This window comes from Hemicordylus capensis, chromosome 1 (genome assembly GCF_027244095.1).
Source record: "Hemicordylus capensis ecotype Gifberg chromosome 1, rHemCap1.1.pri, whole genome shotgun sequence".
NCBI classification, from domain to species: domain Eukaryota; kingdom Metazoa; phylum Chordata; class Lepidosauria; order Squamata; family Cordylidae; genus Hemicordylus; species Hemicordylus capensis.
The window spans coordinates 250,693,989-250,707,009 of NC_069657.1; the positions used below are offsets into that span (position 1 = coordinate 250,693,989).

The following is a 13,021-nucleotide window of genomic DNA, read 5'->3' on the forward strand; positions in this document are numbered from 1 at the left end:
TTGGGATTATGCCTGATGGCCCAGTTCCTGACCTCCAAGATCCTGAGGCCCAAGTGCATGCATACTGTACCTTTCATACAACAAGTAGCCCTTAGTACCCACAGTCCTGGGACCCATGGTTTTGTGTATCCGTGGTTGGGTCACAGAGACCAGTGTTCCCTCTAATTTTTATCAATGAGCGGAAAGAGTTTTGTTCTGGATGGCAGTAGCAAGGCAGTGTGCACACATCACACAAACACAGAATTAATACACTCAACATTTTTTTTTTAATCTCCCTCCCGTCTACTATCGCAGCACTACTATGGAGCAAAAGTGAGACATTGTCATCGTCATTACCATCTTTGCATTTGTAAATCACCTCAATTTATTAAGCACTGTACAATAACATATTCTAAAAGACAGTCATAAAGTCACAATTTAAAACTGATCGAAACAATAAGAAAAGGGTATAGACATGGAAAGAGGGATGAAAGCAAAAGGAAGCTTAGAATAATTATTCTGAACTAGAAAATATAAATGCTTAAGAATATATTTATTGGATCTTTGTCCTGCATTTTGCCATGCTGGAGTGCATATGCATGGTATTCCCAGGCAGTCTTCCATCCAAGCATTAGCCGAGCCAGGCTTGCTTAGCTTTAGCGAGGTTATTGCAGATCTTGTTACCTGTTTTCTAATAAAGAAGATGACTTTTTAAAGGAAAAAGAAGGCAATAAGACTGAAACTAAGAAGCAGAATGTTCCAAGACAAGGAGAATTCAGACAGATAGACTGAAGATAAGCCTATGCCAATTTAGACTGAGGAACTAACCTGAAGATTGGGTCAAGAAGAACATATAGAACAGGGTGACAACATAAGGACAAATCCAGGAAAAGACAGGGGAGTAAAAGTGTGAAGTGTCTTAAAAGCTACAATTTTATAATCCACACAGACATGAAAATGTATCCAGGAAAGAAGAAAAAGAGAGAGGTGATACATTGAGTGCTGTTTTTACTTCAGATCTCCGACAGATTGCACACAATTTTGATATCCCCAGGCCCCCACCTCGACATTCTGCTGGTCTCTAGGCTGCCAGAGGTGGGGGGGGCTGCCCCCTCCTCACATCCTCCTCCTTCCATCCTCTGGCTCTGTCTGTAGATCTCGACGGAAGTCTCGTGAGATCTGCTGTTGGAACTGGAAGAAGAGGCCTAGCGGTGGGGAGGGAGGAGACAGTGGCTCGGCTGGGAAGAGAGGGAAACGGGGTGCTGGGCAGTTGGGCGGCGGTGGATGGCACAGCAGAGACTACGTGCTAGCCAGTAACTGCTGCGTGGGAGCCTGGGGGGGGGGGTTGAGTGCACACACATACCTTAGAGGGAACAGTGATAGGGACCCAGTTTTCCTTATTCGCGGGGTGAAAATAGGGTTATTTTCACCCATCCACGGTTCTTGAGTGGTTGGAAATGACTTCTAACATAATTTGCTGTCACCATTTTGTAGTACAAAGCCATTTTGAGGCTCTTCTCTGTAAAACAAAACCTTCCAGGCTACTATCGGCATCTGGTGGGCCACTGTTCCCAAAAAGGAACAAAAATTGGAGGATTTGGAAGTTTGGGGGGCATTGCTGGAGAGCAAGGTACGGTGCTTATTTCTGCTCCCCCTGCTTTTCCTTGTGATTTTCAGCACATTCAGTGTGCTTAGGAACTTAACCCCCCAACTCCCATAGGATTAAGGTTTCGTTATCTGCGGAAATGGGCAGGAACGGAATCCCTGTGAATAACGAAGGCCAAGTTATATGTATGTGATACATATGTATATGTATCATATAAAGGTACATGATATGGATCCCTTGTGGGAACCTATGCATGTTCAGATGTTGGAGAAGAACATTGACCATATGCAGGTTGGCAGTGGGGGCAGCAGGTGTGATCTAAATTTTCTTCTGCTCCATGTTTTATTTGTACGCTGGGTGACCATCTGGGTGACCATTTTGTATGCTGGGTGACCATCTGTATGAGCCAATAGGTGACTAACTGGGGCTTCTATTGACTTAAGTGGAAGGACTACTCCCTCCCTTACACACCATTAATGCTGACTCTCCTTTTTTACATGCTATCATACTGCTCAAACTCAAAGTTCTGTATTTTCTGACAAAACCATGTGTTTTCAGACCAAAGTTATTATCTAGGCTTCATATAATTCAGTTTTACAGAATCTGGATCTTCTGTTCTAAAGAATTTTGAAATATTAAGTGGAAAATTCTTGATCCTTTAATGACATTTTTTTTAATAATTAAATTGGTAGCCTTATGTGCCTCACAAGATGTGTAGTGGAATAGCACTACAAGGCAGAGGCTCTCTATCTCTTTGAACAAAAGCACACAAAAAACTTTGACTCCATCAACTCCTCCTGATTTAAACTTCCCATTTATGTTAGTCTCTTGTGCCAGATGGTGAACATTCAAGTTTCAAAAGCAGCTTACAATGGAAAGATAGGATAGGAGTCTGCTGTTAGCATATAATACATACATCAGGTTCATAATCCTTCCTTCTATGTGGATCTGTCCACATATAATATTAAATAATATCTCTCTCTTCTAGGATCCCCATGCTGAGGAATTTGAGGACAAAGAGTGGACATTTGTTATAGAAAATGTAAGTAAGAGTTTTTCTTTTTCTTTCTTTCTTTCTTTCTTTCTTTCTTTCTTTCTTTCTTTCTTTCTTTCTTTCTTTCTTTCTTTCTATACCCTGAATGGAAAAGTAGATCATAAGGTAGATGCAAATCATAAGGTAGATGTAAATTCTTCAGTTGGAAACATCTCTGTTCCACAAGAAGTCCAAAATGTTCTCACAAGCAGGTTGAATGGTGTGTGCTGTACATTGCTTTGTTCACAATGGAGGAGCAAGTGTGACTGCCTTGCATCAGTCCCTTTTAGTTTGTGCTTGCATAGGGGTTGAGAAACTCAGCTGTTCTAGAAGGGTGTGCAACATTCATGCTGTCTTCCAAAATAGGTTATTCCTCAGTTAGTGGAATGGACTACAGGATGCAGGGGGCAAAAATCAGAAGGATTTGCTGTTCTGTATATTTTACAGTTTATATTAGAGTCAATATCCTGGCCTCATCAAGTTGTGGTGTTTGTCTATCCAATCACATCTGCTCTCAAAAGTTCAAATAACCATTCTTGAACTTTGAGTGGCAGTCAGACACAGGAGTGCACTGTTGGTGGAGGTGCCTTCCATGAAGGGAAGGGAAGTTACACTCACTTAAGCAGTCTTGTAAAAACACAACTGGAACAGCAGACAACTACTTGGCTGTAGAAAGATGGCAAATGCAAACTTGAACAAGGTTGAATAGATGGAGTGAAGTGAAAAGACAATGCAGTTATAATTGGTATAGTTACAAAGTAAGAACTTCCTACTTTGACACAAGCATAACATTAAAAAAAGAGATTAAAATTCAGTTGCTAGCAGAAAGAAAATTAAGGCAGTTGTAATGCAGAGACTAGGGGGTAAGATTATTAATAGCATAGTGGGGCAGAATAGTCAAGTGAAGTAAATAATGGTTTTATAGTCTATTTTAACACTCACCGACTATCATAGGGTATTTCTGTGTTAATTAATTGTTGGTTCTCAATTGTAAAATTTTGTCCATTTAGGACATGGTCAGTGACACTCCAGTAAACAAAACCTGCAAAGAGCAGGTCATTACCATGAATGGTTTTGCCTCCATGATAAAACAAACAACAACAACAACAACAAACTGCTGGGGTAGAAGTATTCCTAATTAGGGTACAGTTGTACCCCTGAGTAAGCTGACTTGCAAAACATATATTCTTCTAGGACTTGGTTTGCCTCTGAAAGTTTTGCTTGGTTGACTTCTGGGTCAGAGTGCATTCTAAGTTCATCAGAAAGGTTTAGGATTTTTTGCCTCTCGGCACCTAGCAATGACTGCCCCTTGTGTAAGCCCTTCAGTATGTTTTATATGTAACCTGTTGGTCAGGGTACATTCAGTGTTCACCATAATGGCAACTTTGGGACAATGTCACCTAGCAATGACTATCCGTTAACACCTAACAATGTTATCTGACCTCTGTGTCACCCCTGGACACAGGAAAAAGTTGTCATCACCTCTCCTCAAGAGGAAGGTACCTCTTCTTGACCTTCTGTCTCAAGAATGCCAAGTCACTGCACTTTTGACCTTTCAGAATAAGAAATCCCATGTCATCCAGTTCTTGTTGCCTATAATGCCCCTTTCCTACCAGCAAAAACAGAAAAGCAAGTAAGCTTGAAGATCAAGCAAGAGAACAGGAGGAGGAGGAGAGCAAAGCATAATGGATGCTCTTTCAACAGTAGGTACTTCTGTGTACTTCTCTGCCATGGTTGCCAATGTGGGGTACAGAGTTGCCCCGTAACAACAACATGTTCATTTTCATGATATCCAGTGAAGGTTAAAATCAGTTCAGTATCCTGATTACGTATTATATTTCAGAATATGCAGCTCTTCGTGCCACTGTTTCCACTAAGGCGTGTGCACGTGTGCATGCTCACAAGTTTTTGGATGTCTGCTTAGTTCATTTTCAATCCCACTCAGGTTGAATCAGGAAGGCCCCACTTTGAATGCACATGTGCACACACTGCCTTGATACTGCCGCCCAGAACAAAACTCATTCCGCACAGAGATGAAAATAATTAGAGAGACCACTGCTTGGTACATGCATACAATACTAGTTGTAACTAAAATTCAAAGTGAGAGTGCTGCTCTGTTATAGTGTGGGTAGGTCAGTAATATAAATCATTATTTTATCATGAAAGGTCCAAATAGCTTGTGACTTTTTTTAAAAAGTCAGTTAAAGCATGTGTATGTGTGTGTACACTCCTTCACGTACACACACCGCAGCCCATTTTCAAATGAACATTGAAAAAAATTGGGAAAAGCTTTCTCAAGGTTAATAGCACCACACAGTGGTGAAAGAAAAAAAATACACAATTTGGCTTAGGAAAACAAGTCTTTCCTCAGATGCAGATTTCCAACCCCCCCACCCCTCTCTTTTAAAAAACACTTCACCTTGAGCCCAGCTAGCTAGGTTTAATATCCAAAATGAATGAGCAACAGGGAACATACCACTGACCACATTGTTTAAAAGCCTTTTTTTCTGTTAGGAACATCCTAACATTCATTTTATTGGATCTGACATCCTGATAGTGGTATTGCTGTGCTATATTGCTTATAAAAATGAGGTTTAGAGGATCGCTCATTATTTGGAAGCATGTCTGTATGAGCGACCGCAGTTTTGCCACTTCCCCACCCCCCTGCCCATGCCTAAAATGGTGGTGTATAGTTTTAGTTGGCTGATGTCCAACTAAGGATAGATGTCAAAAACAAGAACTAGTTTAATATATTCAGCAATATAAAGTGGTAAAGTGCCACTGGCAGGTGCATATATCAGTGCCTCACCCATATTAAAAATATCAATTCTGCATAGAAAACTGGCATGTCAGGAAGAAGGGTTCAGCCTTAGTTATCTATCTAAAGTGCTGTTTTTCTGTATACTGAGTGCCTCTGCCATCTGCAGCCCGAAGTGATACAATTTTATTTATGTGTCAAATTTTTACTGTGCCCTTGAAGCAAAGCTTCTTAAGGTGACTTACGATATCAAAATAAATGACAACAAATAAAACCACATAAAACAATTGCACTAAAAACAAGTTAGAAGCAGAATCAGCAGCATCTAACAATATCCTCTTCCACACAGCAGATTCCTGGGTTCCAGGAGTCCGAGGTCAGCCGAGGAAGGGGGATCAGTTCAGGGCAGAAGAACAGGACCAGAGCTAGCTCATGGGCAGGATAAGGGCTTGGATGTTTCCAAGGACCGTGTGTTGGGCAACCCTCAGGGAACAGGAGGATGTTCTTACAGCAGAGATCTGGTCCCAGCTGAACCTTCAAATAACTCCAGCTCTTGTCTCTAACTCTGCTCCCACCTGCAGGAATTTTATTATTATCTATATATATATATTTCTCCTGGGTGTGCCCAGGAGAAATGCATCCTGGCAGCCCAGCTGATTGGCTGGGCTGCGGGGGTGCCTGATTGGTCCTGGCGGCACACCCAGGAGAACCAGCGGGCCAGGAGTGTGGGCGGCCATGGTGGCCGCGGAGCCGAGGCGGCGGGCCCCGCCGGGCGAGGCAGCGGTGGGCGCGGGCGGAGCCGAGCCAGCGGCTGGCAGGCACAGCCCAGTCGTGGAGGCCCGGCCGTGGAGGCAAGGCAGCGGGCCAGGCGGCAGCTGCGGGCCCGGCCGCGGGGAGGCCAGAGGCGGCGGCGGGCCCGCTTGCGGCACAGATGCTCTGTGCCCGGGCCCACTAGTTATTATTATTTTACACAGTCAGACAGGTGTTATTGACTGGTTTGTTTTATCCAGACATCGAGTCCTTCCCAAGGACCTGGGATGCCAGAATTTTATTGTCAATGTTGTTGTTGCTGCTGTTGTTGTTGTTACATTTATATCCCACTCTTTCTCCAAGGAGCCCAGAGCAGTGTACTACATACTTGAGTTTCTCTTTCACAACAACCCTGTGAAGCAGGTTAGGCTGAGAGAGAAGTGACTGGCTTAAAGGGCCAACATTCTATTCTGTAGGGGCTGACTCTTTACAAGGCTGAGGAGCCTTCACCCAGGCTCACTGGTCTTCAGACGGGTCCTCCAAGTATCAGGAGAAAGTCAAGGGCATCTCCTCTCGTTGTGGTGGAGACTGATCTGTTGTGGCTAGAGCTTCCCAACCTGACTCATCTCCCAACTGAGGGGCTTTCAGCACTGGGGCCATGACAAACAGCAGTCAGTTGAACACTGTATATTCAAGACCTTGGCAAATAATATGATTTTCACTTGTGCTGAAATACAGGCTTGGCGCCAAGTTTACCCCTCTGTTCAACAAATGAGACCCCCATCACAGAAAAGGCACTCTCATGCGTTTCTACCTGTTGCACTTCAGATGAGGTAGGGACCCAGGGCAAGGCCTCTGAGGCCAATTTAATGCCTGGGTAGGTTGATATGGGTGATCTTTGAGGCCTGCGTTAATGCCTGGGCAGGTTAGTATAGAAGGAGGTGGCCCTTGAGGTACCCTGGTCCTGAACCTGGCAATCCAAGAAATGCTTTATTAGTTGATTCTTTTAAAGTATATACTGGTCCTGAGAGTTATAATGGGATACAAAATAAGGTAATCTGATGCTTACTCTTCTGAATTATATGGTCCTAAGACATCCTTCTTAGCATCACTGTTCATTGCTTTAAAGAGTGTGCTATAAACTCCAATCTGAGAATTAGACTGCTGTTTGGACCATCTTAGCACTAAGTCCAGCATGGTAGCCTGTGTATTTCCCATTTTTCTGTTTAATTTATTTCAAAATATCTCAACAAAGCAGCCATGAAGGGAGGCCAGCGATGGCCCGGGTGCTGCTTCTGCCATGGCCCCTGCAGCCCTGCCCCCTGTGGCTGACATCAGACACAGGGAGCGTTTAGGGAGCGTTTAGCCATGCTCTGACGTCAGATGCGGGGGTGTGGCTTCACTCCCAAACAGGGCCATGTGGCCCTGTTTAGGAGCTCAGTCGGCCAGCCAGAGCAACTCTTCCTGCTTTTTAAAGGCAGGGAGAGCTGTTCTGGCTATGCTGCGAATGTAGCACTGGCCGATCTAACTCCCAAACAAGGCTGCGCCCCCCCCCCCCCCATTTGGGAGTGAAATCAGCCAGCGCTGCGTTTGCAGCGTGGCCAGGAGCGGATCTCCCTGTCTTTAAAAAGCAGGAAGAGATGCTCTGGCCACGCTGCCAACGCAGTGTTGGCCAATATCGCTCCCAAACAGGGCCGCACGGCCCTGTCTGGGAGCAAAATCATGCCCCCCCGCATCTGATGTCAGGCACAGTGGGTGTGTCTGGGGCCGCAAGGTGTGGCCCCAGAAGGGCAGCAGCCTGGGCTCTTTGAATTCATTCACCCAATGGTGGTTCTGCCCCTGCAACAAAGAATCATGTCCTTTTCTCCTATGATCAACTCTTATTAGAGATGATTATCAACATTTCATTCTCAACATGTATAACTCAATATTTAATCATTTGCTTAGGATTCTACCAGTTTATTTCTTTTCTGCCATTATGTATATAGCATATTGTAAGACTCTGAGGTTTAATTTGCCCACAAAAACGAGAGTGAAGTCAAGGGAATGAACTGTGAATGTGATCCAGTACAATTATACAGAGATACAAGAACATGTTTTTAGACTTCAGCCTCCTATGGGTGCTGGAAGTAGAGAGCATGTGGAATCTGACTTAATTCTTGACACCTTCAGTCTTTTTGCTTTGCCTTCGTCTATTCTTCTGATTGTTTAGTGCTATTTATTTTCCCCTATATGTGACAATTGCAGATGTCATCTCATTTGCTCGCCTGATCACAGGACAGGGTTTAATACCGCATTAATAGATTGAACTGCGCAGGTGCACCGTGCAGTTGAGAAGCGACGCCGGGCCGAACGGCAGGCCTCGGCGTCGCTCCATTCGTATGCGCCGCCTGCCGCCGCCAGGGTGGAAGGAGGACCCCTGGCCTGCTCACCCTCACCCACCCACCCCGGCTGCTCGCCCCACAGCCATAACGGTCGACTTGCGATTAGAAGAAAGCGACGCAGGGCTGGGCCCAGACACCGCAGCAGGCCTCGGCGTTGCTTTGGGATCTGCTGCACTGGTGCAGTGGGATTTTGGGGAAGAAGGGGACCCCTCCCAGCGAAGGGCAGGACAGGAGGACTCAGGAGAGGGGCCGGGGGGAGGCCGCTGGAGTGTTGAGGGCGCTCCGAGCCCAGGCCGACCACCCACCCACTGGGAAAGGGCAGGAGAAGGGGGAGGGAGAGGCTGCGCCGCTCTCTGTCTGCCGCCCAGGCACAGCTGCAGTGTGGCCCATGATGCCGTTGCCCACGCCGCCACCGCTTTTTTCAACTCGGGGTGGGGAGGCCGCCCACCCACCACCACCCTCCAGCTGCCCAGCCACTGCCACCCCCCGTCAGCCCGAGACACCCCCAGCGGCCCCAGCAAGTAACAAGCTGGCCAGCAGCAGCTCTCCAACAAAAGCAAGCCCACAGCTCCGGTATTTTAAAGATTCAAGAATTAAAAAGATACATTCATTCATTGTAATAATAGTTTTTTAAAAAATTGAAAACACACATACACCCCTGATCCTCCTGTGAAAACTTTATTGGTGGTGGTGATGTTGTTGTGCTGGCCAAGCAGAAATCGGGTGGGAACAGACTCGTGGGCAGTGAGGAGCCCAGGCCAGCAAGAATCAAGAGCTCGCGGGGGGGGGGGAGGCGCCGCGTCAGCACGGCTTCTTGGTTACAATTTTTTTTTCATACATTGAGTTGGGTGGGGGCGGGGTCATGGCACCTTGGTGCGCCCCCTCCCAAAGTGCGCCCAGGGCACGTGCCCTGCCCGCCCTGCCGTGGTTACGCCCCTGTCCATTCATGATGCAAGCTTTGTACTTCTGAACTGCAACTTGATCTTTAGCCTCCTTCCTAGCACCAGGCAGGAAGAAAAGGTACCTTGTTTGCTCTAGAATATTTACCTTGTTTGCTTTTAAACTACCATCTTTTTATAAATGTAATAAACTGGATTTTTAATTATTTTGGAAGTGCTCAGTTCAGCCTTACCCATTAAGCCCACTCTGAACCATATGCTACTTTAAGAGACTTTGCGACATTTTGATATATTTTGGAGTGATCCCTGTTTTGATGCTAAACAGGTTTTAAAAATCCCTTTTGTAAAAGGGTGATGGTGGTGCTACCGAGAGTTCTAAGGAATGGGTGTGTAAGTTCAGTATATAAAACCCCACTCCGTTTCATCACACTTTGTCCCCTGCTGCTCACCCACTGGCCTTATAATGTAGCCAAGAGACTAGTGAGGGACGTGAAAAACAAAGGCACAGGTCCAGCCACTGCGATACTCAGGAGAAAGCGGCTTGCCACTCCCTTCATAAGAAGTCAGCCATCAAGACGAGATATGCTGCAAGTTTTGCTCCAAAAACCTAATCTCCAAGATTTCTGAACTAGAACAAAGTGCTAAATATTTAATGTAAGCAAATGCTGTATTAAAAAACGGCGCACACTTTTCTAGTTTTCTATTAAATTTAAAGCAGAACAGGAGTGAGATGGCTGACAAAGCAGCATTTAATTCTGAGCTATATCTAGACCAGAAGACCCAGGCTAATTTACGCAGGCAGCCAGTCACAGTTCACATAATCACATACAGCAGAATATGACAGGGGAATTAGAAGGCCAGAAAAGCATGTCTGAACTACAAGCTCCTGCTCTAAATGTATTAAATGCAGACATTTAATTCTGAAAAAGGCATTTCTTATTTTAAGCTATAACACATTTATGCTTTTTTCTTTCATTTTTTACAGAACCTAAGCAGCTTGTATTCTTTGTATATATCAACCTCTTAGATTTTGTTTTCAAGTAACTCTGCATATGCTACAAAGAGACAAGCATTCATTATAAAATATTTGCCATTATAATAAAGCAGTATTTATAAGGTGGTGGTCACTTTATCAGATATAACTAGTTGATTGCCTTTTTAAATATGAGTTACTAGACAGTAGAAATGTAGATGAAGTGATGTACTAGTCTTTGATTGTAATACAACAGAAAGTGAATTCAGAAACTTACATAATCATTAAACATGATTGCAGTCTACTTCATTAAATTTAAAATGTGTCACTATTATCAATTACAAAGGCCTAAAGATTCCATTCTGGAAGAGTAGCAACATAAATCTGAGGCAGCAAGCAAAAAACAAACAAACCCAAAGTCTTGTGGCACCTTACAGTCTAACATATTGTGCCGTAAGCTTTGTCTGGACTCTACTTGATCAGACGCACAAAGTGATATATGGCTGTAGATCTATGTAGATATGCATGAGTATGGAGAAAAATTACAAAGGCAAGGCAAAAGACTAAGAAATTATGAGAAATGATATAATGGTACATTTTACAGCAAAAATGATCTCCATATCAAATCAGAAAGGCTATTGAAGTCTTGGAGAATGTCCTCCAATGCTTAAGTATGATACGTTCTCCTTTTAGTCCAGTGTTGTTTATCTTAGAAGATGTGTAAATCAATTCAAGTTCGAATTGATTCGAGCTTGAAACAGGCCCTTTCGTGTGATTTGAACTTGAAATGAAACACCCTTAAAATAAAGGGCCTATTTCCAGTTTGAAGCAAAATAACTCTGTTTCAAGCTCAAATCGATTTGAGTGTTTCATGCACCATTTTGGTGGGCTGTCTCCCTCCCCCTTGCTGATTGGTTTTCTGGCACTGCCTTCCAATTGACTTGAGATCTCCTTCCTTCTTGGTTGGCTTATCATACAGATAAAATATTGTCATGGACAACTGTGCCCCCATTGACTGGGGCAAGGGAGGAGGGAGTGGGAACAAATGGAAATTTCAAAATGCTTTCAAAGGGCCTGGGGAGGGTAGGCAGAGACAGCCCTTAGTGTGCCCTTGAAGCGGATACATCAGGAAAGAACAAACCAAGGAAGGTTTGATTTTGTGGTTTTCTTTTCTCAGCACTGAGTATAATATGCTGTGCTATTGCTGCTACATTATTAACTATCTGGTTTTGCTGGATCTTAGATTGACAAAGGCACAACCTGGATGTCTGCCTGCCATGAATTGTGGTCTGGTTTTTGTCGTGGCATTGGACAGTAGCAGCTCAGCTCAGCTGTGTGTGTGTTTGTGATGTTTTCTTGGTGATTTCTGTGAGATGCACTCCATGTCTGGCCTTGAGACTAACTTGTGCTTCAGTCACTCTGCTCTGCAACCTGCATTGCATTGTGGCTGGATATGTTGTTTTAGGTGAGCTTATGGCTATGCTTGCTGCTAAGGGTGCGGCTGTGGCAGCTGTTGCAATGCTGAAGTAAGGAATCATAATTGTGTGTGAGAGAGCAACTTGTGCCAATGATGTTACTGCAGCACAGGCACTGTGGCTGGCAGTAGATTTTGGGTCAGTGATTCTTTTTTGGCCATTTTTGGACTTTTTAAAAAAATGTGTGTTGAATGGGATAGATTCTCTTTTACTGTGTGCATCTAAAGCATTTGAAGGCAGAGATGCAAAATGCATTGCAAGTTGCAATGCAAAATTTGTCGGGTGTACACTGTCGGGTGCAGCTTGTTTTGGCCAAAGGGAACAATGGAGGACTCAACGTTTGAACCTTGTGAGGTTCAAATGCAAGTGAGAAACTGGCATTGTTTCCTGAGATGTCCTATGTTGGAAGACGTTGTAGAAGCTGTTATCAACAATGCCATCAATTCATTATTTACATTCTGACTTCCAGCAGCCCTTAAACTTCTGAGTAAAGCCAGTGAATCATGTCAGATTAAGATAAATCACACAGTATGATAAACTAAGCCGCACTGGATGTGTTCATTTTATGACAGAAGCAAATCTGACCATGTAAAGGTAAAGTTGTGCTGTTGAGTCAGTGTTGATTCCTGGCGACCACAGAGCCCTGTGGTTCTCTTTGGTAGAATAGAAGAGGGATTTACCATTGCTATCTCCCACGCAGTATGAGATGATGCCTTTCAGCATCTTCCTATATTGCTGCTGCCTGATATAGGTGTTTCCCATAGTCTGGGATATATACAGTGGGGATTCGAACCAGCAACCTCTTGCTCTCTAGGCAGGTTACTTCCCCGCGGTGCCATTAGGTGGCTCTCTGACCCATGTAGTCCTCTCCTAAGTATACTTTCCTGGAAGTAAGTCTCAATGAAATAGTGGGAGTGAAAGAAGCATCTCCCCATTGCCCTGGGTTGGCTGGAACACTAATACACTGTGGTTTCGTACTACATGAACAATTATAATAGACTTGTGATTTAACACTTCCCTTCCCTTCCTCTTCTCCTTTGTGGGAGAGAAGGAACTTGAACGTTTTTGCTTTCAGTTTAGAACAGATGTGGTTCTGCCTTACATATGAACTTTGAGAACTGTGGTTTCTTAACTAATTAAGATATCGAAAACCAGGAGATCTGG

General features: G+C 44.3%; 1 protein-coding gene across 1 annotated transcript in view; it reads left to right on the plus strand.

The window, feature by feature from the left end:
- The window catches only part of EHBP1 (EH domain binding protein 1), a 418,269-nt gene that overhangs the window by 82,940 nt on the left and 322,308 nt on the right, over positions 1-13,021 (plus strand). The window contains 1 exon segment of the mRNA XM_053284345.1: positions 2,574-2,627. Within this exon segment, the coding sequence (XP_053140320.1) occupies positions 2,574-2,627 (54 nt within the window).